Source organism: Strix aluco, chromosome 21 (genome assembly GCF_031877795.1).
Source record: "Strix aluco isolate bStrAlu1 chromosome 21, bStrAlu1.hap1, whole genome shotgun sequence".
NCBI classification, from domain to species: Eukaryota; Metazoa; Chordata; class Aves; order Strigiformes; family Strigidae; genus Strix; species Strix aluco.
Window position 1 is genome coordinate 12,108,786 of NC_133951.1, and position 27,921 is coordinate 12,136,706.

Consider the following 27,921-nt stretch of genomic DNA (forward strand, 5'->3'; position numbering starts at 1 on the left):
TCAGCCCCCGCACTCAAAGAGCAGGTAGAGCGATTGCAGCTGCTGGGGGATGGTTTTCCCCTGCAGCCCTTCTGCTCAGGGCAGGGGAAAGGAGAGAGGCGGAGGCGACTTCTGAAGGGAATATTTAAGAAGCCGGTTCATTTCCAGGAAATCTCTCTCTCGTTTTATTTTTTTTTTTTTTCCCCCCCAACGGAAAAGCTAAGTCCTCATGAACTTTTTAAGAACTTTTATTCATTCCCTCTTGCCAGCTAAGCTCCGCTTTGTGCTGGTGACAGAACCCCTTTCTCCAAGCACTGGCCACAGGCCAGGACCTGGAAATCTTGACTGTGTGCTGGCAATGCCATGAGCCTTGTCCCTCTCTCCTCCAGGCTGAAGCAAAGCCCCAACTCCAACGAGGTCGCCTTTGAGGGACTATCCGTGGGTCTTTTTCCTTCTCCTCCTTGTGCAAGAGACGAGGGAGGCAGCTCTGCTTTCTTCATCTTCCCCTGCAATGAAAAGCCCCAAATAACACGGAGAATAATCAAACCTGTGGTAGCGGAGGGTGAAGGGGGTTGGTGGTAATCACTTAGAAGAAACAACTCTGCAAGTAGCATTGGAAGGAATAGCCAAGGCAGGAGATGCTCTTCACCCCAGAGAAGGAAATGCAAGATTTCACACCTCAGTCCTGCTTTCGGCTTTCTTCTCTTCCCTGTATCCCAGTGCACTCCTCTTCCCCTCTCCAACTCCCAGAGATGCTCTCTCTGGGACAGGACGTGTTTGCTGGGGCTTTTTATTACTGTTTGTGTCTTTACATCGTTCAAAGACCTCCAAAGGGACCTGGATCCCTCACGCTGTGTGATAGAAAAGAGATTTCCCAGTTAAAGAAGTGAGGGTCTGCGTGTAAGAGCAGAGATACGAACAGCAGAGGAGAGGTATTTTACAAGTCCCCTCAAATCAGCAGCCACCACAACAGAGGGACCCTTCTCACCAGCAGCATCTCCAGAGGCACAAACCAAAACATGGTGATGAAAAACCCCCCAACAGAAATGGATTATATAAACTCTCATTCTATCAGGAAGCTCACGGCTCGAGTTCTCCACCACCGCTATCCCCCGGGCACTGAATAAAACTCTTCCCTTTCACTGAGTTCCCATTTCCCAGAGCTGAGTGTATGAACAGGTGACCAAAGTGTTCAGTGATTTCACTTACGCATTTCCCAGGGGTGGAGAGTAGAAACGGAACTGTTGTGCAACCAGGAGGGAAATAATCATGATCTCTCTAAATATGCGTCCTCCGACTGCCAAAATATGTTTTGAAGCTGAGTGGGGAATGTACACAAGCAGCGATTGCAACACAGCCACCGCTGCAGATTATATAAAGAGAATTGGACTTGGTATTTTCCGTGAGAGTTTTAACCTTTGCAAGTGAGCTGGGCACAGGGATAACGTGTGCTTGAGTCATCAGGAGGAAAATCATAGAATAGTTTAGGTTTGGAGGGACTATTAAAGGTCATCTAGTCCAACCCCCCTGCAACGAGCAGGGACCTCTCCAAGTAGATCAGGTTGCTCAGAGCCCTGTCCAACCTGACCTTGACTGTTTCCAGGGATGGGACATCTACCACCTCTCTGGGCCACCTGTGCCAGTGTTTCACCACCCTCATAATAAAAAATGTATTCCTTATATCTCAGCTAAATCTACGGTCTTTTAGTTTAAAATCATTACCCCTTGTCCTATCGCAACAGACCCTGCTAAAAAGTTTGTCCCCATCTTTCTTATAGGCCCCCTTTAAGTACTGAAGGCTGCAATAAGGCCTCCTCAGAGCTTTCTATTCTCCAGGATGAGCACCCCAGGCTGGTTTCCAGAGGAAGGAGTGACAACCACTCACCCCAGCATGGGTGGAGGGCAGGGATGAGCATGCTCGCCGAGCCAGGCTGCCAGAGATAGCAAACATGAGGGACTACAACTGCCTGGCCAGCAGCCCTGCACCCTCTGCAGCCACCTCCATCCCCAGGGCAGGACTTTGAGCTGCTCAGCTGTTCCTGATGGTCCACAGCAATAATGACATATGAGGGTGTAACCGCAGTTTCTATAGAGACATTTATTGGAAGGGTATAAAAATAGAGCGCAAATTTCAATAAGGTGTATTCAAACACATTGTAGGCAAATAGTTCCACACAGTGGTCGGAGAGGAGCCCAGAAGTTTGGCAGATTCCCCGATGCACCCAGATCCACCGAGCAAAGTATAGCCTCGATCCCCAGAGATGGGTTATGACCTTTCTTTCTACAAACCTTTCTGTCCCTCTGCTGCATGCTGCTCTGCTTGACAAGAGCTGCCGCCAGTGCAGGCACTATTTCATCAACCAGGCCTTGGAAATGCAACTTGGGGTAGGGTTCAGTGTAGACACCTGCAGAGTCCAGGTGAAATGTCTTCTGCATGGGAGAGGAGCCCTCAGCCAATGCTCGCTGGAAAGGCAGAGCCTGCTCCTCCACTTCGTGGTACGCTGATAATGGCAGTAAATACGTGCAGTATCACATCAGTTAGCTTAATACTGAGTAATGTGTAAATGAGCATCTTAGATCTTTAACAGTCCTCCTGCTGAAGTTGTTTCCATTCAAAAGTCCCATCCAAGGTGAGATCAAAATCACCCTTTTCCTGCTCTCGGGAGAGTTCCAAAAACACCTGAAATGGGCAAGGTAAAACTCTGATTATTTCTCTGACTTTCCCTAGACACTGTGATGCTCCTTTACAGGAGGTACAGCTCTGCAGCCTCCCTGAGAGGCCTGTGCAGCAGCTTTATGTGGGGAGCACATATACAGTAGCTGAGACTCCTGTACTCCCTGGTACAACCTGCTGAGAGGCACTGGCTGCCCATAGGTGTATCTGTAGAGTAGGTTTTACCCACCAATGGATTGCCATAAGTGTGCCTCATCTTTGCCACCAGCCTTGTCCAAGCAGCAATAACCTGCTGCTTCAGGAGCAACCATAGAGACTGGCCATGGGCACCTTACCAAGGGCATCCATCCCTTGGCGGTGCTGTAGGCTTGTCACAGGTGAGTGGAGTCAGGCAGCAACACTTTGCCTAGGCTTGTTCCCACCATGCTAAATCCCAGCAGTGAAAAAAACCAAACCATTTTTCACCACTTTCCCAGTAGAGGAGCCCTCACCCACCACCCCCAGGCAGTTTTTTGGTGGAGCAGCCTTCTGCCACTGCACTGGCCCAGGTCTCGCTGCGGCTTTTGTTCCTGCTCAAGCCTCTACAGCATGTCTAGCCTTAAAATCACCTGAGCCAAAGTATTCAAGGAGAAGCTGTACTCCTCGAGGTTGAAGTTTCGTTTGGCTGTGGAGAAATAGAAAGAGCCAAAAATTAGCAGCCTGTTCCACCTTTTCAAAAGGCCAACTTGTTTTGTTCTTACCTTCCTCTAGCTTGGAGAAAGACTGAGACAGGGGCAGTGCATCTTCCATTGGGACCTTGTAGACTAACAAAGAGGGAAACCTTGAAGAAAAAGAAGAAAAACTGCTTCTTGTTCTGTATTGAGGTTCTGCAATCAAAACTTTATGTCATACTATGAGCTGGATGTATGGACGTTTTGCTGTAGGGATCACAACAGGGTTGGATGTGGGGAAATGATCAAATCAGGTCCCCAAGCAGGGACTCTGAGCTGTTCATCCCTCTCCAGCTGAGATCCTGTGTCTGTCCATCTGGTACATTTTTAGGGATGAGGTAGTGTTGAAAACACTGTTCATCCCATATTTTATAGTTACCGCTCCTGACGGGCTGCACTTGGGAAAATCCTCAAAATCTCAGCATGGAGAAGATCAGTGTGCTCTGGATCCTTGACCTTAATTTCCAGTAGATAGCCTTTGCCAAACTTGTTCTTCAGGTACTGAATGGAGCCAATGCATCTGCAGGGGAGGGAGGAAAAAAGAGAAAAGATGTCAGTGTAAAACCATTTGTGCCCCACCGTCTGCTCCTTCCCAAATTGTACTGCTGGGGAAATCATGGGGAGCCCTTCCTAAAGCCCCTGGTGGTGGGCTCAGGTGGGTGAGGCTGGAGGAGAAGCCCTTGTTTCCCAGCTCAGCCATGTGCTGGCCACGCTGCCACCCACCGTAGCTGCCCGGACACCATGATGGCCACGCGGTCGCACACCGCCTCCGCCTCCTCCATGTAGTGCGTCGTCAGGAGGGCTCCTGTCTCCTTGGTTTTCAGGGCAGCACGAATCATTTTCCTGAGGACCAGAGGGGGGGGAATAAGGAAAAGTTAACAATCCCTAGGAATATCAGACACTTTTTCTTATACTTTTGTCCCTCCAAATGCCTCTCCGCTAAAAACAAGTGGAAAGCTTTTACATACAGCAACTTTAAACTGATGTGCACATGGTAATACTTTGAAATAACAAAAAAAAAGGTCCCTTCATGAATTCTTCCAAATCGCACACATGACTGTCCTCAAGTTTGCAACAAGGGTGAAGGTAAAATAGGTTTTCTTTCTCCTTGCTCCTGCTTTAGCTAGAGAGAACCAGGAAAATGGAGCTGCCAGTAAAACCATTGGCACATGATGAGCAGCACTAACAGCAGATGGGGTAAAACACTCTCTATCTAACCTTAGGCATCTACTCTTGGCTTCCAACCCCTTTACCACCGTGGTGGCACAGTGCCTGAGGTCCTACTCACCAGACACAGCGCTGCCCGTTGGGGTCCATGCCAGTCGACGGCTCATCCAGGAGCAGGACCGCGGGGTTGCCCAGCATGCACATGGCGAAGCACAGCTATGACAGGGAAAGGGGTTCGAGTCAAATCTCTTGCAGTCCCTAACACTTTGCCTACAAAGAGCTGCGGACAGCCTCACTTCATTTATGGGAATCAAGGTTCTGATTTATAGGAAATGTGGTTTTGGAAAAAGCTAGTTTCCAGCACGCCACCATGGGAGACAACACGATGCTCTCCTGGGTAACTCAGGGCACTGGTAGGTCCCCTCTGCTCACAAAGGGGATTCTTGATTTGTGTTATGAGCATTGCAGTGCTCATTACAGGTAAAAAAACCCCATACCTTTCTGGTTATTCCAGCAGATAATTTTCTGGGTTTTTTTTTTAAATAGTCTTGAAGCTGCAGAGCATTCACTATTCTGTGGGGAAAGGGAACAAGTGAAAAAACAACATTTTTGTTATTCCCAACTCAACACCCTCATCAAGGATTCCCAAAATGATAAGAAAAAGAAACTTTCTTCCCCTTGCTCTTGACTCCTGCTTGTTTTCATTAAACATTTATTGTGTTATTAAAATGTAAGTGAATATTTGAAGCAAAGTGTACTGAATAAGCCACAAGCTCTTTTCTAAACCCATCATTAGTGTCAACAGCATTATAAATCCATTCCGCCTTGCCAGTGTCAGCTGAGCAGGCAGTACTTAAGCACCCTTTCTTGTAGTGCCAAACTATAACATCAGAGATTTTAGAAATGCTTCCCAAGATAACATACTTAAAAGGACATTAGTGGCAAATTTATCCCCACTAAATGCACTTAGGCAAATTGGAGATTTTCTTAACCCACTCACTCAATCACAGCATTTAGCACAAAATCACTTTTGCAGCTCCATTTCCTGAGTTTTTTTCAAGATTACCTCTGACTCACAGTGAATTTTGACTTTCTAGTCCCCTCCCCATGCCCTAGGACTCAGGGATAAAACATTGACCAACCCCTGGGAACACCCTCCATCCTTACTGGTTGACAGCAGCAGCTGTATCCTCCTTGCACACCCCTTTCACGGCCGCGTAAACCCGAAGGTGCTCATGCACGGTGAGGTTCGGCCAGAGCGGGTCCTCCTGCGGGCAGTAGCCCAGGAAGGCGGGCTCGTGGTCCTGGAGGTGGGAGGTTGCTCCATCTCCACTCTTCATCAGCACCTGCACAACCAGCCTGATCATTTTGCTCTCACATAGCCTTGCCCAGAAACAAGGGTACGGTTCAGAGGAAGACTATGGGTTTCACTGGGTTTTAGGTGAGGAAACGCAAAGAGCAAGGGAGAGGTGGTAGAAACCCTCATTTACATGGCCAGTTAGGGCAGATGCAACTGCTTGTCAAACTTAGAAGTAACTCACAATATTTTTTTGTTAATACATTATTTAATTTAATAGCACAATCAATTCAGATAAAACCTTGATAGCTAATAGTGCTTTGAAAAAAAAAAATAAAAAATCTTAGCTTAGCCTAGGTGCAAGGTTTGCACTTACACTTTTATCATGGATCTATCCCTTTTCTCCAGATGCCTCCTACCTGCCCAGCAGTCAGTGTTGTCTCTCCAGTAATCATTTTGATAGCTGTGCTTTTACCAGCTCCATTGGGCCCCAGAAGTCCCAATACTTCTCCTGGAATCAATACATACAATTTCTTAGTAATATTTCCCATTCAACAAATAGATCAAGCACAGTCCCACAAAGGAAAAAAATGTAAAAGAGAGCATGCTAATATCAAAGATCATATAAAAGTAAACAGTATAAATATCTGCTCTGAGAGCCCATAATGTTTCAACTCTAACTGATGCTGCAAGTCTGAATATTGCTCCCAGGTGTCTCAGAAGCCACTGCTGAAGTGGATCCTGGAGAGAGGGGGCTACATTATTTTAGATAACGGAGAGTCAAAGGTAACTAATAGGATGCATCTACATCACGTTGTTCATTAACACATCAACCACAGACCGAGCATGCCTTAACCAGAGAGCAAATAGATTTGATCTTTATGTCCTTGCTCAGATAACTGAGAATCTGCAGAAAATTAACTCTTTGGGTATGATTGAGGGTCCAAAATAGGTCTAGAAGAACAGTTCCAGTTTTCACCTTTTTTAACACAGAAGGAAATATTTTTAGTGGCCATTTTCTTCTTCTTCTTAAAAACTGAACCAGCTTGCTTTATTTTATATTCCTTGCAGAGATTGCTGACAATAATGACAGATTTCTGAAAGCGAGGAGGACAGAGAAAGATTAGTCTATTATATTGGATAGCGTTAATCCTTCAGTAATATTTTTCCATTAAAAAAGGCAGAAAATCTAAAGATCTTTGAATTTATTTTATACGTTCACTGAGAATATGAGGTGTAACAGGACACTTGATTGTCCACGTTCCTCTTAACAGCTTTCTTCTCTATCCTGATGGGACCCACACGGTACGCTTGGGAGTCCGAATTTCCCAGTGAGAATAATACAGCCAGAGCACTGGCCTGCACTTATTGATACTTGGTGGTTTGTTTTTTACCAGTGGTGTTTTACTACCAGTGGTATTTTAATACTGGTATAAAATAAAACGAGAAGGACAACACTTACTTGTACCTCCTCCTGACTCAGAGCTGCTATGGCATTTCTCACTGCTGCTCTTTCAGCTTTAACATCTTCATCTTCCTCTTCAAGCTCCTCGGGGTGCTGGTGGCTGCTTTCTCTTCTTGGGGAAATCCTACAAACCCACCAGATCCATCTGAGCATTTAGTTCTTCACCCTTGTTCTCCAACAATGCATTTTGGATAGACCAAGAGTGAATGTCCCTCTGGTTCAATGTTCCTTGTGGGTTTTTTTGTTTTGGTTTGGGTTTGGGTTTTTATGATATATTTATAATCTTTCTGTGTTGTACAACGAACCAAGCTGGCACATCCACACAGCACAGGCAACACTGTGTGGAGGTACTAACAATCTTGAGGGCTGATTTATATTATCATAGCATTGTAGTATTTACGGGGCTATTCTAATTATAAAAAAAATCACCAGTATTAAAAAAAAAATATTTAAAAATAGGGACACAAAGGCAATGATATCTGATCAAAATGTTGTCTTCAAGGAAAAGCAGCACGGTAGGAGTTTAGGTCTCGCATGGGCCTGTGGTGCATGTATGTTTATACAAACCTAAATATTGGGTCCTTTCTCAGAACTGCTCTTCCATATTTTATCTCCAAATATCGAAGAAGCAAAATGAAACCCACAGAATGGATATAAGGCTGAAAAAAAGAGGTTGCCACATTAACAGCCTTGCCTTCTATCCTACTACAGCTGAAACTGAGAAGGTGGTGGCAGTGGTATAAAATATGTGAGGGAAAAACACAGTATGTGAAAATAGTCCACTAACATCTAAACTCAGGGTAATCCTGGAGGCTGTGAACTCTACTACCACTTACCAATATTGCACAACATACCAATGGTGGAAGAAAAACACAATTAATAAAATAACAAGACAGCATTAAGTGATCTGGGCTTATTTCATTTTCCCTTCCCCGTTTCAAAGGAGCGAGGTTATTTTTGCACAGAGGGGCAATCTGTCTTCCAGACCCACCAAGATCCTCCTTCTGCATGAAATGAGCTCAGGGTTCTTGCCTGCTTCCTCATAACTGAGGATGGGGTTTAGGAGACACACATTGCTAAACAAAAATAATCTTAGATGTTTTCTTACTGCAAAGACAGCTATTAGCACATCATTCTTTGGAGTTACACCAAATACCTCAGCATCTTCTATAAAAATCTGTAAGAATAAGAAAACAAAACATAATGAAGACCTGTAATGATGGCTAATTTTGGAAGGGTTAAAAGTGAACAACAAATGCTTTGAAAATGTACAAAATCTTCTGATTCACCCAAAATATTCACCATACAGATGAACAAATACAGATGTTTGACTTTGGGTGTTCCAGTTCTATATCAGAAAATGTCACGGCACTCAGTACCTGTATCAGACTCTCCTTCTGGGGGTGAGGGCCTATCACAGGAAAATATCCGGTCTCCTCTGCTTTGATGTCCCAGCAGAGGAGAGGGAGGTGAGTGGCACAGGACGGAGGAGTCGTCTCTTCTATTTGGACTTCACTCCTAAGTCATTTATGGCTTGCACGTAGCTGGAGGGTTTTGTTAAATTCTTAGCTGATTTTTCATGACCACTCTCAGCTGACAGAGTAAAGCACCTTGTGAGCATTCTTAATTCTCACCCAGTTTCCATGCAAAGTCAGATGTGTAACTTCAAATTTTCTCTTATGATTGTTCAAGCCAAGTTGCTTGACTCTGCATGGAAAGAAATGAGAGTGCTTACCTAATCTACAGTCACAGCTCAACTGCATGAGAAGTAGCCCCTAGCCATAGTGAGCAGCTGGAAAAATTAGATCTGATCTGAAATGGTGTGCTCTGGCCATTTGGAAAATCCCACCCGTAAGAGGAAACTAATGAACATTCCCAGAATGCAGCATGTGGTTACCACCAGACTTTGCTCCCAAGGACACATGGTTGTGTTTTATGGTGGGGTGCTGCTCCTTGCCCAGTGCCACCACTTGCTTACCTGCTGGCAGTAGATCATTACACCCAGCAGTGGGTACACAGGAATCAAGAGAGACAAAACATAGAGGGAGACGCTAGTGTCGATTAAGAAATCCATGACTCTGCTGATGATAAAAGAAGCAAAGCATACCTAAAAATAAAACAAGAGAGTAACTTAGCTGATGGGAAGGGTTATGCTCCTCACTGATCTTAAAAATTGTGTGGGTCTACCTTTTCAATTCCCTGTTGAATTTCTAAAAATGGACAAGAAATATAAAGATGAGAAACAGTGAGGATTCAAGAGGTCCTCAGCCATCTTTGCCTGAGGGTAGGCTGCAGGTTTGGGCCAGCTGGGGAAATTTCTTCCCAGACACAGGGCTGCTTCAGGCAGAAGAACAAAGCATGAGATCCTGTCCTGTTCTTTCCCATCCTGGTTCATGCCAAATAACCCATCTCCTTCCACATCAGGCTCGGGCTATCTGTGTCTAACCTGATGTCTAAACACCTTACATCTCTTGGATGCGAGGTGTCGAACAGAGTGATAAATAACTTTTTTGCCTCCATTCCTGCACTAGCTCAGGGTAGGATCCAAGCATTTCCCCGTGCCACGGCAGGATTGTGGGAACAGAACACAGTGACATGAATTTAATATAGAAAAAACATATGCCCGTATTTATGTTCTGCATCTATACTTGGTGCTTTGACCTCTAGTTCATCCTTAAGATCTCAAAATACATTTCTGTAAACCCTGCAGCACATTATTTAGCCATATACTTACCACTATCAGGATAAAAGACCAAAAATCACAGTTCCATCCTTTGCGAAAGATGAAGGAGATCAAGTAGATGAAGAGAACAATAGAAATTCCATAGCCAAAAGTACCCATGATCTACAGAAATAAAGGGCTTTCATTGGAGAAAATGGAGTGATCTAACAACCGGAAATCTATATATAGCAATGTGGTTTGGTGTAAATGACCATGCATTAAGATCAGGGCATTCAGAAATTGCCACAATTTTACTGCTAAGTGTGAAGGAGTATATTAAGGCAAGATTTGTTGCCTTTTATTTCCAGCTGGGGAAACCCAAATGATAAGAGATGAAACAAGGAGAAGGCCAGTAAGCATCTGGGGACCCAGAGGTCTGCACCCATGGTGTCTCAGTTACCCCTACACATGCTCAAAATATTACCCCAATCCCTCCCTAGTGAACCAGCAACAGCCAGAATGAGATGTACCAGAAAGAAGAAGTTGATGCTTCCAGAAACTTTGTTGCTCATTGCAAACTGAAGCCCGAACATCGAGAAGAGAAGGAACCAGCACAGCGGGATGTCCACCACTGCCTGGCCGCACCAGTACGCTGAGGGAAATAGCCCTGAGACCCGTAGCTGGTCACGAGCTCCTACCTGGGAAGGCACAATGCAAAGGGCAGTTTATGGCTGGTGCCTGGTTGGCCAACTGCACCCAAAGAAACGGCTCCAGGAAATAAAAAGCTAACAAAAAGCTGTTACCATTGCAATACTGGGGTAAAACTCCACCTCTTTTTGTCTTTTAGCATTTTGTGCTGGCTGCAAAGCTGCTCATGGCAATACAGAGAAAAATGCCTCAAGCTGCCCATCATATTCAAATGTCCTTGTGGCAATGCAGTTGTAACCCCTTCTGCCCACCCCAAATCTGCTCCATTTCAAGGAATTTACCTTATAATCCTTCATGTAGCCCATTGCAAAGTGAGGAGGAAAACCAGGGAATAACAATAGCATATAAATGAGGTAAAAAGCAACAAAATAATCCCAGAATCGTGGATCATTTATCTGAAAACAGAAGAACAAAGCGTTTGTAGAAAACATCTGCAATGTAATGGTTAGATGCCACAATTCATCTTACCGCATTTCTCCTGAAGTACCGGGCAGTATGAACACAAAGTGAGATTTGAAACCAAATATTGTCAGGAGGAAGGTTTTTCCCAAACCATAGCCCTGCAAAGTGCTTGCCAGTGCTGAGGAGAGATGGGTGGTGCAGGTCCCACTCCATCTCAGGCTTGTGGTGAGCTTTCATCTCTCTGTCAATTGATGGGCCACAGCTTGAATAACATGATGTAGAGAATAAGAAAACTCCTGAAGAAACCCTTCCAGCCACCAACAGAGGTTCAGGAGCCCTCGAGACCCACAAGGAAAAAAATAACTTCTGTTTTCCTGAAGTCAAACATGATAGTTCCAGAGCCACCACTGAGGAAGGTGGGTTTATAGGTACAGACAGCCCCACATGGCTTCCCCTTAAAATCTGATGGCTTACTGAGACTTTAAGAAGATTTAAGAACTATTTTCTGACACCTTCTGTCTGCCAGGCTCTGACACTTACAGAGAAAAATGGATGACTCCAGATCCGAATGTGCACGGTGGAATTGAGGGCTCTCAGCAGAGCGTTGCTGATGACATTCACAAGCACCGGGAAGCAGTTGATGGCCTCCATGTGGCATAACACGGTAAACCTGTAGCTCTTCAAAGAGCAAGAAAACAAGATGAAAAATCTTGGCTTTCCTCATCTGCAGGGAAGCAGTAGAAGAGAATCATACTAGGAGAATCCAGGTCTGAAATAATTTTTCTTATGCCTTGTCTGCTAAAAAACAAATTGTGAGTATTGGAAGACTGTATAGCTGTGAAACAAAAATGTAAAGTTTGAGGTGGAGGATGAGGGAGGTAAGTTCTCCTCTAGCATGCAGTTTACTGATTAAAACACTTCCAGATCTTTGTACCTGGAGGCCTTATTCAATAGGACCATCCCACAGCTAGAGCTGATGGAGACGTTTCACTTATTCAGTTGTTGGGAAGAAACAGGAAGAGGAGAACAAAAATCCTCACCTGACCTTTGCGAGACACTTTTATAGCCCCATTGTGTTTTAGCTCCTCTGTGATATTTTCCTCGCTTATTATTTCCACTGTGAGATCCTGGCTCTCAAGCAGGTGGATGAAGTCTTCAATGCCTGTGCCTGATGTGAAAGGCAAACACAGAGGAATTGTAATACTGAACAGCAAGAGAGTCTTTGATGGTTTGTTTTTTTAAAAAAATCCATGACAACTGAACAAAAACAGAGAAAGTCTAATAACCGTGGACATCAGACAGCACATATGTGGTGGATCATTGCACATTCATTTTTGTGAAGTTGAACGGATTTCAGTCTCATTAACTGAATTTTCACTGTCATTTTTTCCTCCTTTGCTGAGTTGCTACAAAATGTATTCTCCTTTGTGATGGTCTGATGAAGCCAACAGCATCATACTGTGGCCAAATAACAAAGTAGAATCCACTCAAGTGGAATGTAGGAATGTTGAAGGTAAAACTCGAAGTAGACCATTAATTTGACTCAGCATTAGTGAGCCCTTACAGGAGTGTGGTGCCTGGTTTGAGAATCCCACACTCTGAAATTGTTTGGATAGAGGTCTGGATTCGGAGCAGGGAAAGAACTGCATGCTTTCCAATCTCATCTGCTACGATATCCCTTTTCACATCATTGCATCAGGATCTCACCAGCTGCTGAAGCCAAAGTGGGCTTCATTCACAACCCTTTAAAAATGACGATACTTACGGTCTTCTGTCACGAAAACCCTCATGACCCCTTAGAACCCTTATATCCCACAACCATCTGCTCTTTCACTTGTTTTCCTTTGCAACAGCAAGAACCCCCAGAATAGAAAAAGATGAGGAATGGCTCATTCCCCTCACCCGTGTTGTTGTGGACCAGGAGGCTGGTCATCTCCGAGTGAGCCGTCTTCCCCAGGGGCAAGAAATACCGTGCAGATGAGAGCTCCCAAGCACTCACACTCTGCCAGGCAGCAACCAGGGCCAGTTGCAAAACCAGAGGAAGCAGAAAAACCACATAGAGCAGCAAACTACATTAAGAAAGAGATGAATAAACACTCTGAAAACAGACATTCAGCAGAACACATTTGCATATTGGGAATGGTGTACTATATTCAGGTTACCCAATGCTTTTCCTGTTAAAAAGTTTTGGCAGTTTTATTTTCAGAAGTCTCAAACCTTGACCATTCACAAAAGCCCTCAAAATTTAGCAAGGAGAGGATTTCAGGTCTGGAGTGCTCAATTTTTTAGGGCCATGAAAAGCCTGAGTTCCTTAAGATGTAAGTTTTTCATAAATCAGCATCTCCCTTCTGTTTCTTGTGCCCCACCAGGAAATGCCAGTTTGAAGACCAATGGGACCAAATGAATTCAAACACTGGCAACCTGAGAGAGGTTTAAAAACAATTAAAGAGAAAGTCTGAAAGGAATATTTTTCTCTCCTCTCTCTGTACACACTAGTTTATTTTAAAACTTCCTCCTCCATCTGAAATTAAAATGTTTCTAAATGATTCTTTTGTTCAAAAAGAAAACTGGTTTCCCTTGCATAAATCACTCTGTATAGAAATGAAAATGTACAAAAAGGAGATTTTATATTACTGGCACTGGAAAGGAAGAAGCTTTCCTCTCCACTGAGTGCAGATTACCAAGATCATTCATAGCCAAGACCTGATATCAATTAATTCAAAAGCTCATTGAAACAAGGGTGTGAAAATTGTCCCCCCTTTGTGACTGTGTCCAGTTCCAGTTCTGAAAGGGACAATCACTTTGGTACTTACATTGACCGCAGGTTTTTCACCGAACTCTTAAGCTTTAAGAAGTGCACCCATGCTATGGCAGAGACCTGCTGCCTCCAGAGAGCCAAGCCACTGACTGCCTCCTTCCTGGCGTCCGAGAGCAGCAGGGAGCCTGGCTCCATCTCGTCGGGACATCGTGGTCCTGCTTCTGCCCACTCCTCCCCAAGGACGTGCTCATCTGCAAAGAGTTTTCCATGTACATGTTTATGTCTAAGACCAGCTTCTATGTTGTAATGTGTGAAAAATCAGGAGCCACCTAGTAATCAACTGTTGGAGGCATGTTCAGGGGTTATTGCAAAGTAGCTGTTCTCTTTGGCTGCGGATTGTGTATTTGGAGCCATGATTGTACCTTCTCGATCCGCTGTGGCTTCTTCCAGTCTCAGGAAGACATCCTCCAAGGTTGTCATGCTCACTCCGTAATTGATAATTCCCTGGTCAGAGCAGCTGTCAAGGCCACTGAACAGATCTGCAGGACAGAGATAATACAAGTGCCTTCAAGGTTTCAAACATGAACATGTATCTTCAGACCAGACTTTGGTTCAGCTGAGTCAACCTGACTGAAGCATCTCCAGTGATAGGAACACAATAAAGCAGCAAGCTGCCAGGAAACAAAGGGTCTGGAGGAACACAAAACTGCCAGATCCATACATAGCTCATTGAAGATACTTTTCTACTTAGCACCAGCATTTCAGGCCATGCATCCTCTGAGGTGGTGGGACTGTGGGACTGTCACACTGAATGTGTGGTGTGTGAGGGTCTGCCTGGTGCCACTGCAGGTGGGGGGTGGTACTGGTTTTATGGTGTTTTCTCTTGTCACTATCTTCTCTTTTAACAGAAAGGAAAATAAACTCTCAGTAACACATGTAGCCCAGTTCAGCCTGCTAGGTTTTTCATTACAAACAGTAGAAAAGCATTTGTTGTACATTTTGATCTTAAATGTATGGATGTTAAAATTGTGGAGAGAAAAACAAAATGCAACAGTTCTAAAGTCCTTATGTGGCTCCTGTAGAAAATCTCCCTTTTCATTTCTCTTTCCCCACATCTGTGATTATTTTTTCTCGATAGACAATTCTCTATTATTTTAATATACGTTACCTGGGAATTTAGTCACGTTTTCTAATGGCAGTTTATATCTCAGCTCATATTGACTGTGTCCTGAGAATATGACATTGGGGATGTACTGTTTAACCACAGATGTCACGTTCTCTAAGTCACAAGACTCACTGACATGGATCCTGTTCAGTTGAAAAGAAACAGATGCTTAGTTTTGAAAAAAAACCAAAACCAACCCAAACAAACAACAACCACCATTATATTTGCTACTATGCATAAAAAGAAAACTCCAGCATACTTTATCCATTCCTTACTCTGGAGTAAAGTGCTGCTTCAGCACTTTAATTCAGTTAATTTTCTTGTTTTGACAACATCTGCTCTACAGTTCCCCCCTTACAGTCATTCTGGTGGCTCCTTGTACATGCACGTTCCCAGACAGCAGTTGGGGCTGAAGTAGGTACCTTAAATGATAGCCAATCCCCCATTTTTTCTTCAAGAACAGAGAAGAACCGACACACCTCAGCCTCCCATGTGAGATAAAAGCCTTGCGGTCTAAAGAAAGAAAAAGCCAAAGGAATTTCTACTGTAGAGCAGTCACTCAAAACTGTTTTTGCAACTGAACTTCACATGGGATTTCTGCTCCAAGGTTATTCTGCAGAGATGCTACAGGTTGAGCCTGTGCTCACCTGCGAGGATATCGGCCTCGTCCATGAACTGGGTACTGAACAGGATCACCCGCCCAGCTCTGTGCTCCTTGAGGAGGCTCCACACCTGGTGCCTGGAAAGGGGATCCAACCCAGCTGTTGGCTCATCCAGGAACAAAACCTGCAGAAAGGATGAAATCAGACATTCCTCATTGCTGAAGCAATTGCACATCTTTTGGGTTTGGTGTTCCCCTGAAAGCCCCAGGTCCTGAAGGCAAGAGACCCAGGCCACCTTTTATACAAAGGCAGCTCTTCTGGGAGCTGTGCAGAGGTCAGGGAACTATCTATCTGCTTTAAAACTAGACTAGCAAGATGGGTTATGAATTTAATGAAATGGAATTATTAGATTTATTAATTTTAATAATTATGAGTGCTTTAAAGAGGTCTGAAATCATGCACGAACTTGTAGCCAAGTACATGCATAAGGTTTTGGTTATGTTGAACCTGAATATTCCCTATATTACAGAGCTGTGCTTGCTGCTTTACCTGGGGCTTTCCAAGCATGGCTATTCCAATGGATAACTTCCGTTTTTGCCCACCACTCAGTTTCTCAGCTTGGGTGTCTTGAATATTACTGATATCCAGCAGTTCCAAAATGTTTTGCACCTAGAACGGCACAAGGATGCCTTAAATAATAGCTAATCTCAGCACCAGTTGTCCTTCCACCCTTTATTAGCCCTGAAGGAGATCTGGCTGGCACTGAAGGCACAGTTTCTAAGAGCGTGTACCGAGATCTACCACCACCAGCACTCCACTGCAGGGGCTGCTACATGCCATCGTCTCCTCGGGTTGAGCAGAGGAATCGCTGTGGTTGCATCAAGCCCACCAGCTTCAATTTTCAGAAGACACAGCCAGGTGGACCCTTTGAGCTTCCCAGTGCAAAAGGGGCCTTTACTGAAACGTGGGGTTTGCCTACAGCCTCGTGTTGCTGTGCAGTGATGCGTTTCAGGGGAACACACACTTACCTCTTGCTCAACATCTTTGGACTTGATGCCTTTGATTTCTGCAAAAGTTTTCAAGTTTTCTTTCACCGTTAAGACTTCAAAATGTACGTTGAATTGTGGGCAAATGCCAATCATCTCTCTAATCTCTTCCCTATCTCCTATTTCAGACAGTTTGTAGTTGTATATTGTTGCAGACCCTGTTTACAGGAATAAACATGATGAGGTGGAATGAACTGGTCTTTATAGCTTTTGTATCAAGCCCACCCCATCCCACCGTTTGCCATCCTACCTTCAGAAGGCAAAGTGAGTCCACTGAGCACGTTTAACAGTGTTGTCTTTCCAGCCCCACTGTGACCGAGTAAGGCAGTGATCTGACCCTCATAAATATTTAAAGACAAACCTAGAATGAAAACAACATCAAGTTTGGGAAGAAAAGAGGTTTGACTTGCCTCTAATTCATTGTCGAAGGCAACACAAGTCAAGAAGTATAAGAACTAAGCAGCAATAATTAGCCAGAAGTGCGTTAAGCAACGTGGGCAAAGTTCTGCAAAACTTTAACTAAAGGCATAAGAAGCTGCTCTGTATTTAGCAGAAAAGACATAAATAAAACAATAGGAAAAAAAAAATCTTTCTTCTCTTTAGTCTTATTAAAGATGGAAAATGAGTAAAAACTGAATAAAATAGTAGTCACATCAATTAATATTTTACATAATTTTTCAAGCAATGCAAGGTTCTTTTATTTCTTTGACTGACTGAAATGTTTGCACAGCTGCTTTTCCTCATCTTAACAGGAATCAATATCACAGCTTTCATACCTCTTAAAGCTTCTGTCTTCTTGTCCTTCTTTTTATATGCTTTTTTAATATTGGTGAGTCTAAAAGGAAGATAAGGAGGGTATTATTTCAAGATTCCTGTAAAGATATTTCCGTGGTGCCCTTTTTCACTCTTATGGCCCTTAATTTAAAATGTCAGAAATGGCATGAAAATAATAGGTCCTGGGAGGCAACCCTGAGATTCAGCAGGGTTTGGCATGCTCTGTACACAGGCGGGAACATCACTACCCGGCACGCAATACGGGAGCACCAAGCCTTACAAAGACAAGGTCAAGCCCATTGCAACAGATCGATGTTTTGCAACGGGCTGCCCTCTGCATTCTCCTTGTTGTCGCTAATGGATGTTTAACAAAGTCCACAGCAAAAAAAACAGTTATTTTTTAATCTGAATTTATCTTCACTTCACCATTAGTGACCAGCCTGAATTATGTATTTATCTCATCTACATTTTATCTCTACTTTTTCTCTGTGAAACAAAGTGTTTTCTGGGAGACTCATGAACATAAAAACTGCCTGGATAAGTCAAAACAAAGCTGATGGCAGAAGCAGTGATCTGTGAGAGCATTAAACCCAAGCTAGTCAACTCAAAAGCATGAATAACAATTCTTTCTCTCTTAACCTGATGGCCTCCTTCCCCATGAATTCGGAGGGCACCGGCTCTACATCATCACCGAGGAGCTCCTCAGGGCTCACTGTTGTTCTGGGCATCTCCCTGGTGGAGCCTCTCCTGCTCCGCACCCAGTATGAGGGCTTCAGGCAGAAAAAAGGGGGATCTGGGATGCCGTATTTGCCTGACAGGGAAGCAAAGAAGGTGACCTGTCATTAACCAAAGCCAAAACCAAGACTCCGTCCTAGACCAAACATTTCTAATAAGTACTTGGCTGCCTCAGAATTGGTACTTTCTCCAGTTAAAAAGAGGTTTGGAGCTGGGTAGACAAGACAAGAAGGTTGGCTTCAGGGCCATATCTAATGAATTCAGTATTTTACTTAATGAATTAAAATATTGTCCCACACATTATTACACTATTTTCTCATAAACAGTTCAACTGCAGTATAATTAGAAAGAAAAAACACTAAATACTTTGTTGGTTTTGATTTGGGAATTACGAGTCTGTGTGCCAGGGGCAGAGAAGTCACTCAGTGATATAATAATTTTTTTTAGTCCAAAACCTATTTTTGTTGACTCAGAGAATGAAGCAGCCCATCATTTCCTTGAGGCGCTATTACATGCATTCTGTATAAATCAAAAGTATAAAAGAAGAAAGAATGATCATAAGCATTAATCACACCTACCTGGCAGAACTTTGTCGAAATACATAGCTAAGAGCATGTACAAGACTGAGTCAAAGACCAGCATAATGTAAGTCGAAAATAAAAAGTATGATTCATCCATGAGGTTAGAAAAAGAGAAACCCATTCCATATTTTTCTAAATAGAAAACCTGGAATAAAGGGCAAAGAAGAATAATTTTCAGGCCGGAAAACTATGCACATGCCATCAAACCGTAGATGCAACTGACTTTGTTAACCCAGAAATCATCTGCAGTACTGACCAATTTTTCTTCCTTTCTTTCTAATGAGGAAGGGAAATAAAATTACTCCATGCACCGATCTTATGTTTTCATTCATAATTTTCCAGAACAATCCAGAAGCAGCAGCAAAGATCACAGTTTTATAGAAAATCATTCAAGAAACATGATATTGGCACCCTTGATGTGACAGGGTCACGACAAAGATGGTATAATTTTATGTAGTAATTGATTTAACCATACATCAAATTAGCAGTAAACTCAGTTTCTTTTTCTGCTGGTGCAGAAATCTCCTCTACCAAGCAGATTTTTTTATACATCTGGAAATCAAATATTAAATAACTGCAGCTAGAAAGCATCGCTCAGAGTTATGGAGATATGACTGACAGAAAAATGGGAAACTGCACAGAATTATCCAAAGTGAGGATGAAGTAAGGATGGCCACAGTAGAAAACTCGAATTGTATTTGCACAGCCTCTGTTGCCAGGAAGAGTCACTGCGGTGAGAGGGGAATGACCGGGCAGTGAAGAGCTGATGTTCCCGAGTCAACTCCCGCCTGCCTGGGTCTGGCCCTGGTGGATAATGGTGCTGTTGTGTGCGGTGATGGGCTCGCTGGGACTTCCTCGGGTTCATGTGGGTGTTATGGAAGAGCACAACAGCAGATTATTTGTGATGAGGGCCGTGGTTTTCTTTGCATTCATCGGCTTTTTAAATAGGGGAAGGGGGCATTGGAGCCCCTCTTTGCTGCCCAACAGCAGCTCAGCTCCCATGGACGTTTCAAAACAGGACGTGGATGTGAATGAAAAGCACCTGAAGATTTTACAGATGTGGAAAATCTGGTCTTTTAAAATGAGGACTATGACTTCCTATGCCTTTCTCTATCAGCAAAGTACAGCAGGGTCTTTTATTGCCACTGTTTGAGAGAAGAAGTTCTCTGTCCCACTGAGAGGGCCCCGGACAGCAAACTACTGAGAAGGTTCAGCTGCAGAGCTCGTGCCCCATACCTTTGCAATGCCTGCCCCATACCTTTGCAATGCCAGCATTAAATGCAAAAGGACAGAAGAGACCGAGAAACCACTTCAACGGTTCGGGAAGATTTTCTATCAGCACTGCGAGGCTCACGCATCCGAAGAGAAAGGTGATGAGGAACCCCATGGAGCCGGCAAGTTTGGGGTTCCTTAAGAGGGAGCAGAGCATGAAAACCAGGTGGATCTGTAAGAATAGAAGTTTCCTTCAGTCACTGAAGGAACTAAATATCTTTAACAGCAGCACTTCCATTTGCCAGGCAAACAGATCACTGGTGAGCTGAGTCTGTGTAATAAAATACACTAAAGTCCTTAGTGGGTTGATCTGAGTTTCAAATCAGGCCTTTTGTAGCCAATGTCAAACCTTCAGGCTGCAATTCAAATCGCTGCTGCTGAGTCAGAGAATCCACTCAGCTATTTCAATTAGTATGACCATGCAAAGGATACAGCCCTGGGCACTGTGAAAAAGTCTGTGGAGTAATGTTTAGGCTCATCAACATAGTAATAAATCATGTGGTGAGACAATTTGGTTTAAAACCTGACTTACACATGCTAGGCCGTACAGGAAAAACAGCAGTAAGACCGCAGGGAAGCTGCTGAGGTAGAAAACATCCTGCAGCACAAGAGCTGTCAGCAGGCAGGAGAGGACCATCACGTAAACAGCATACAGCAGACTCCAGGAGAGCCTGAGGATGGAAAGGTGGCATTACGCTTCCGTTTAATTAAGAACTGCTGTTACGACTTCATCCGCGTGGCAGAACCATTTTAAATTAAAATATTTAGTATTCCCCAGGGTCAACTCATTCATACTCTGGGCAGAACAGATAGCATCACCCACCTTAGGAGGAAATACCCAAGGAAGAAGAATATGCCACTGCCATGCTCAACCCTTCTGGATTGCCCTTAGAGTACTGGAGAAAACTTATGAACTCCTTTCACTTAGTTCATTGCACAAATGCCCAAGAGTATATTGATTTCTGGCAAACAGACCCTTTAGTTAAAAAAGAACTCACCAAAATGCAATATCCTGCAGCCCCATTGTTTTCATCAGTACTTTGAGCTTCTTCTTTTCTCTTACAACATTCATCGATAAGAAATACATGAATGGAGAGAAGCACATCACGACAGTAATCATGAAATAACTGTACTCTAATGTAATTGAGAAGATGACACTCCGGGACTTCATACGGACACCAGCAATTGACTTCATTTCTTCCCAAACAGAATGATTTGACACGACCTAAAAGAATTCAAGGTCAGCATCTCAGTATTTAATTATTTTCTACAGTGAGGTCTATTTATATAAGGAACCTTCTGGTTCATTGGCCCTAGATTATTTTTTTTTTTTAAATGCAGCTTTAGAGAAAACATCAGCAAGGAATGCAATAAATCCCTGTAGAAAAGGCTCATCTGACTCACTTGTGTGTCTGCACCTCAGCTAGACTCCCTCCCTTGTCTACTGAGAGAGATAAATCCTTCAGCTCATCCAGAAGTAAGGATCCAGACACACAAACGATTAGCAATCCCCAAGGCCCTGTTTCTCTCCCCGAGTATGAAAACAGCCTGGGCAGCTGGAGGTGCACAGCCAGGCGGAATGACCCCTACCCTGGTATACTTCTGAGGAACAATTTGGGAAAGAAAGACAAGAAATGACAGACATGACTTTGAAACCAAGTCATCCAGCAGCTGTGCATACTACGGAGACCCCAGTCTCCTGCAAGAATTGCCTTTTCCTTGGTATCTGAGAAATACTCTAAATCAAATAACGGTATTACGCTTAGTGCCCAGCCTTTAAGAGAAATAGCGTTCTGAAGAGAAACAAAAGTTAGTACAAATCTCCAAAATTAAATAGAAAGCAGTCATTTTCTGCAGAAACTGCCAACTGCATTCAAGTTCTCACTGTCATTGTCAATAATACTCAGGTGGCTGAGTATTTTAAAATATTTGGTTTTCTGACAAGCCCGTCCCTTGCTATTGCCGCAGAACAATTTGTTTTACCTGGACCAGGTTTAAAATAAAAGGACACCTACATCAGCTCATAAATTCGATTTACCTCTATAATAGCAGCATCGATGCTGGACTGCAGGGACAGGAAGCCTGCGTACCAATACTTTGGGCTCTGACAGTAGTGCGAGGAGAAATTGTAACAGTTGTCTGCAAGGGTGAGGTGAAAGATTAAGGGCATCACAGGAAAGAGCAGTGAAATATAATTGGTTTTCACTACAAAAGCTGATGATGAGCATACATGTGCACTATGGGAAACTTCAAATGGACAGTGGCCCACTGACAAAATAATTTAAAAATTAGCAGTTCATTACATCACTTAACATATATGGATTATTCCAACAAAGTGATAACTATCCATGCCATCCACCCACCCATAAATTCTCATTTTGTATTACCTATATATCCAAAGTTGTCATTTGGAATAACCACTTTCCCAGAAGAAAACCTGAGGCGATAGGAGAAGTTGTCCTTAAATACAACCCCAATAATATCGTCATTTGAAATCCAGGCTTCTTCCAGGGCTTTCTCATTGTCCAGTGCCTCTAGTTTTATACCTGTGGTGTGTAATAAAAATACTGCAATGAATTTCTGTAGGTCTGGAAATGCGTGCACAGGCACTGGGTATATATTCTATTTTTTCAGCACTGCAACTCTTTCTTTCCAGTTCTCCTCACTGGTCAGGGTGGCACCTTTAAATACTTCACACTTTACCAGTTAAGAGGCGTACCTCAAAAGAATGAACCCAGGTGACTTAACAGTGTTAGTCTACATAGTGAATGTCAGGTAAGACAGAGCTTTACAGCTCAGAAGCACACACTGGCTTCACTAGTGATTTAAATACTAGAGAAGAAATATTTTTGAGAGGGGAGAATGTGGGATTAATTTTCTCTACTGACCAAAGACACACCACTAAAACACATATAATAGGTTAAATAGTGACAAAGCTAAATATTTAAAAAGCAAAACATACCTGTCATTACAGAGTTCAAGGCCACTTTATTCATTATCTGCCTTGTGGTCACAGTGATGGGTGTAAAAGCGATGGTGACCCCAGTGGCGTTGTAGGCGGGATCATCCAACTGCCCCAGGTAGCTGTAAGGCACCTCGGGGTAGCGGGTGTTCATCATGAACGTGCCCACTATGAACGTCAGCGGCAGAAAGAGCAGAGACAGCATCCACTCCTAGGGAAGGGGGAGAGCAGAGAAGAGAATTTAATAATACAGCAGTATAAGAGCATGTTCTCTGTGGGATTAGAATATAAACAAGAGACAGTCACACCAGTTTCTTAGATGTCAGCTAACTAACAGGGTCTTTGCATTGTGCCTGGCACCTCTGTAAATTACTCTGCTCAAAGAGCCCATCTGTGCTCTCATATGTCACATAAAAGACAGAAATATTATTTAAGATAGTAAAGTCTCAAAGTGTTCACTACCAGTCAGGCTTTTTAAAAGTACTTTAACTTTGAATTTTACAAAAAGAAATTGGCGTATAGGGACAGGCAGGGATTGGCCACTCTCAGTGGTTAGCTACTCACTTTTTTTCTTTTATTTTTTTATTTTTTAGCTTACCTGAAAGCTCTGCATCTTCATCCTCCACTTGATAAGTACATTCTTCCACAAGAGAATTTTAGTTTGCTGGAATACACTCATATTTCTCTGAAGGGTCATCTTTGAACCTACAATCAGGTTTTTAAAAAATTACTTTCAAATACAACGAAAGCTAGAACAGCAGTGACTGCTTTTATTCGCACAGTCCTTGTGCACGTGCACAGTGATATTTTCTCTTTTTACTTGAAGAGAGAGAGCTGAAGCAACTCAGACCTCATGTGCTGAGCACAAGCCAGCCCTGCAGCACAGCTTCTAGCATCAAGAGACCAACATACTCCCAATCCTTGCAGCTCAACGAGTAACACACTGATTATAACCAGAATTTCATGCTTCCATGCTGTAGCATGGTAAGGCTGGGAGGAGTTACTTAGGAGATAAAAAATGGAAGATCAGACTACATGACCTAATTATCTTGTGAGGCTTTAATATCCAAGAAATGACAACAATATGGTCAATTAAAATCACCAAAATGTTTTTGCATGTAATTTTAATGTGCTATAGGCTTCACACCAGTAAGTGTTGAGCAACTCCTGGCTCCGGTGTGAGCTGAGCTCATATGGAAAGCAGCGTTGACTGAAGGCAACTCAGAGCTACGAGAGAGCAAATTCTCAGAAGTGCGTCGGAAGAGCTGTCGTTGTCGGGGATATTCATGGAAAACAAGAGAGAAACAGATAGCCGTGAGCATGCAGTGGTGTGTTACTCCAAAAGCCATGGCAGCGTCCTTAAAAAAACATGATCAAAGCAAAACAAAGATTTGATGCCTGGATTAATGCTGGTGGTGGAAATTTAAAGAAGTAGGCATAAAGCTGGCTGTCAGAGTAAGTTCTGCAGATGAGATATGTCCGTATTAACCATCAGTAAAATAATCATGAGCAAAAGGACTAAGTAGCCAAACACGAAAGGCTACACTCACGTAGCCAAACTGCTCTGCTGTCACATATGTAGCTAAAATACGCTTTCAAACAAGATCTTGATCTCTTAAGTGAAGTCTCAGGTAGAAATACCAGAGCATTTATAGACCTAATCCTTTCAAACCTTCATGTCATACGGAAGGAGGATTTATGCTGTCCTCTTCCCTTTGGGGGATGATGCCTCACGGTGCTGACAGGCAAGACAGAGTTTATCTTCTTCCAAATATTTATATTCAGTCTGCAGGAGAGGCATGTCTCTGCTGCAAGGAGGCAGCAGGCACCAAAATGCTGGAAAAGCAGCTGCAACAAATGGTCTTCCCTGGGTACACACTGCAAACACACGCACTGGCACGGCACGGCACGGCAGGAGGACGCAGCAGTGGCAGAAATCTGCTGTTTTGCCATCACTCTGAATAGATTTTTCTCTTGTAGATGATCTCACTAAATCCAGGCATATAAAAAATTGAATTTAGCCTGTGCTAATGATCTCTAGACTTCCCTGAGGAAACTGTGAAGTTAAACTTGCAATTGCTTGGTCACCTTTTAACCTAACAGAAGCAAGGTGTAAGACTGTGTGTGTCACCTACCTACATTTCCACAACTGAAAAGAGATTTGTGTCACAGCTAAAGCAGGTTTCCAGTTTGTCCTTCATTTTAATAGTCATACAGATTAATCTCAACAAGCTGATGCATCACTGGGGCTCCTGGGTGGGATGAAGAGCCACACCAGGTACCCATCGTGGACATCCCAACATGTCCCCCCTCTCCGTCACCCCTCAGTGTTGCCTGACCCCCAACCACGCTGCTGCAGAGTTTGGGCAGCTGGGAGAAAAGTGGCAGAACCAATTTCATTGCTCCTTCAGTATTTCAAGAGGAATTTTTAAGAGTGTAAAATGGACAGAAGACTTTTAAAGTTTAATCTTTAGCTTACACTGCTCTTCATATGTGCTGGATTACTTAAAATACTGAGCTGAGCTGAACCTACTGCATTCTCTTCTCACTGAGAAACATTGGAAATACACCTCTGCTGTAAACTGAGCTCCAGTTGTGTGTTATTTCACATCAAAGTAAGGTTAAAAAGACTATCTCCTTTAAATAGTCACTAAGCTTAATCGCAAGCTTAACTCACTCAGCCTGTTAGAAAGATGCCCAGTGTCCCACCTACGCATTCAGTCTTACTAGCAGTGTTATTAACTACTGGATGTTTTTATACCTTTTAAATAACAGTTTTTATTTGCTTTAAGAAGAATGTTTAAGCCTTACCTTAAAGGGAAGGTTTGAACGGAGCCCAGAGCTCGTCCTCTGCAGCGTGCCTGTAAAAGCAGAAATGCTGAGTCTCCCTGGGATGGACTTGCCGGTTGTCCCAGCAGCTCTCAGGGCTCCTTTGTCCACGCACTCGTTTTTTCACTCAGGCACTTCTGCCAAAAGGCATTCCTCACACCATCACTTCGCTTTTCCCTGGCTTCCTCCCCCCTTCCTCCTTGGCAGATCTTCAGAATTATTTATGATATAAAAAGCAAACAGAGCATATTGCTGTTGAGTTGCTGGAGCGGATTCTCTGAAAAGTTACTCAGGAAATTCTTGAGTCTTGGCCAAGAGAAGAAAAATGAGCCCAACAACAAACCACACAAAAATCCTTTCTCTGGCAAACTCCGTTATGTTTCTCAGTACAGCAAGAGAGGCTGAAGTCAACAGCAATATGACAGCACACTGCTGTGGGTGGAGGAGCAAAGAGTGACCCTCGCTTATCTCCGAAGGGCAGAGGTTGTTTTTGCAAGCTGTTTCAGTGCCACCAGCCCCGGTGTAGGAAGAGCAGTGAAGCTCTGCCTCCTGGATAGCAACAGCTCTTCGGATTAAAACACATATTGTAAACATTAAAATAAACATCTCTTGACTAACCGTGTGCTTCTAAAGGGAATGGCTTTGATTTCATCCCCAGGCTGAGAGCACGCCTGCCCCTCCGTTGCCCACCGCAGCATGGCTGAGGGACCGGTGGTGGGAGGGAGCGGTGGCCAGCCGGGACAGAGGCTGGGCTTGTAACCATGGAGGAGTTGGATCTGCTTCCCTTTGCTCTGCCTAGCGGGAAAAAAAAACACTCCCAGGATTTAAAAAACATTCAGATGTTTCAGAGCCAGGCAGACTCCAGAAGCGTAATAAGTCAGGACACAGAATGAAGTTAAGACCTGTCCCCAGTACATCTTCAGGTGTACAGACCTTCTCCTCCCCTTTCAGCCCCTCCTCGCAAAGGGAAAAAAAAACACCTTAGGCGAAGAAGTGGATATGCCAGGCCCCAGTCAGTGAATCTCAAGCAATGTCCCTGCCCGCCTCCTCGACAGAGGCACTGACGTTCGGAGATCCATACGGAGAGCAGCTCTCTGGGTGTGTGGGGTGAATGCTTTGGGTTTCTGGCAGGAGCAGCCCATCACTGAGCCATGGTAGCCACCTGCTTGCCCGCATCCCTGCCTGCATTGCCTAGACACGCATCTGGGACCACACAATCCACTCGCATCCTCCTTGCCTGCATTGCCCGTGCCTGCATCATCTGCACCTGCCTCACCAGTGTCATCCACAGGAACCAGGGGGGCTCGTGGCGTGGGTGAGGGTCTCGCTGCTGTGTCCATCCCATGGGGTGGTGCTGCCCCTGTCCTCCAGCAGGTCCCTAGCCCAGCATTTCCTGGGGGTGCTGGGGGACAGGGCAATGGGGCACCAGGGGAGACACAAAGCTGCCTGAAAGTAGGGAGTTTCTATTTTATTTAGCTTTTTATATTTATTGTTTAAAGCTAACCCTGTCAGGCAGATGAGTGACAAGAGATGCTGATCTGTTCAGACGAGGTCAGACTGCTGGTGCTTGCTCCCCTCTCCCCACCAGTGCCCCCACAGAGGGTGGGTGCTAGTGAGGAGCCCACCCTGTCTTCCTGATCACCATAGCAAGTCAGACACCCGTGCTGTGGCCGGAAGACCTGTTCAGCCTACTGTTCTGCTCCAGCTTTACTGTGGGTCAAAGCACATCTTATTTTGACTCCAGATGATAATTGCTTTTTAAAAGATGGTGGTCTAAGAGCTGCCAGTTTGCATTACACTTCTCCAGGGACGGCTGAGTCCTTTCCTCTCTCCGTGTCCCCAGTGGTGGGGAGCAGAGGTGGGCCAAGGTAACCTGAGCTGGAACAGACAGCAACACCATCTTTTTGGGTCAAATCACAACCCCACACCCCTCCACCAGAAAACATCACTTCCGTTGGCCACATTACACCAGCCAGAAGGATGCTCTCGGGACTGAGCAAGCCAAAGCCCTGGTGTCCTCCCGCCACAGATGAATGAGAGTTTCAGAACCTCCTTTGAGCTTGCACATGATTCTCTCCAACGACCGAGCCCCCATGCATGGCCTCAGTGCCCACCTCGCTGCCTTCGGACCAG

At 44.1% G+C, this 27,921-nt stretch overlaps 1 protein-coding gene across 7 annotated transcripts; it reads right to left on the minus strand.

Annotated features, from left to right (window-relative positions):
* Positions 1-211: 211 nt before the first annotated feature.
* On the minus strand, positions 212-26,207 carry LOC141932891 (ATP-binding cassette sub-family A member 10-like). Of its 7 annotated transcripts, XR_012625953.1 has the most exons (42): positions 25,771-26,207; positions 23,558-23,664; positions 22,960-23,170; positions 22,385-22,543; positions 22,036-22,136; positions 20,996-21,222; positions 20,530-20,668; positions 19,984-20,169; positions 18,723-18,870; positions 18,049-18,220; positions 17,412-17,470; positions 16,886-16,996; positions 16,618-16,793; positions 16,139-16,258; positions 15,635-15,773; positions 15,410-15,500; positions 14,991-15,130; positions 14,245-14,361; positions 13,878-14,073; positions 12,967-13,133; positions 12,105-12,232; positions 11,605-11,742; positions 10,944-11,057; positions 10,485-10,652; positions 10,027-10,137; positions 9,271-9,399; positions 8,401-8,469; positions 7,860-7,951; positions 7,290-7,416; positions 6,807-6,924; positions 6,247-6,338; positions 5,698-5,876; positions 5,028-5,103; positions 4,652-4,746; positions 4,087-4,206; positions 3,743-3,883; positions 3,394-3,473; positions 3,262-3,317; positions 2,269-2,659; positions 1,865-2,065; positions 658-830; positions 212-485 (listed from the first exon to the last, which is right to left on the minus strand). XR_012625953.1 is itself a non-coding variant. In XM_074847106.1 (39 exons), the coding sequence occupies exons 2-39, from the start codon at positions 23,654-23,656 to the stop codon at positions 2,561-2,563; spliced, it is 4,833 nt and encodes a 1,610-aa protein (XP_074703207.1). In that variant the 5' UTR covers positions 23,657-23,664; positions 25,771-26,207; the 3' UTR covers positions 2,072-2,560. The 7 variants fall into 7 exon arrangements, 5 of the variants coding, with proteins under 5 accessions (XP_074703207.1, XP_074703206.1, XP_074703208.1 ...); XR_012625952.1 differs by lacking the exon at positions 1,865-2,065; XM_074847106.1 differs by lacking the exons at positions 212-485; positions 658-830; positions 1,865-2,065 and having other exon boundaries at positions 2,072-2,659; positions 15,467-15,500.
* Between the last annotated feature and the right edge of the window lie 1,714 nt (positions 26,208-27,921).

Bases quoted from the DNA above. Each gene is read 5' to 3' on its own strand.
- LOC141932891 (XM_074847105.1), bottom strand. From the start codon at position 23,656: ATGACCCTTCAGAGAAATATGAGTGTATTCCAGCAAACTAAAATTCTC. The intron at 18,221-18,722 runs GTAGGTGTGATT...CTTCCCTGTCAG, and splicing joins TTTCGACAAAGTTCTGCCAG to GCAAATACGGCATCCCAGAT. The intron at 7,417-7,859 runs GTTTGTATAAAC...GTGGGTTTGTAG, and splicing joins AGAAAGGACCCAATATTTAG to GATTTCCCCAAGAAGAGAAA.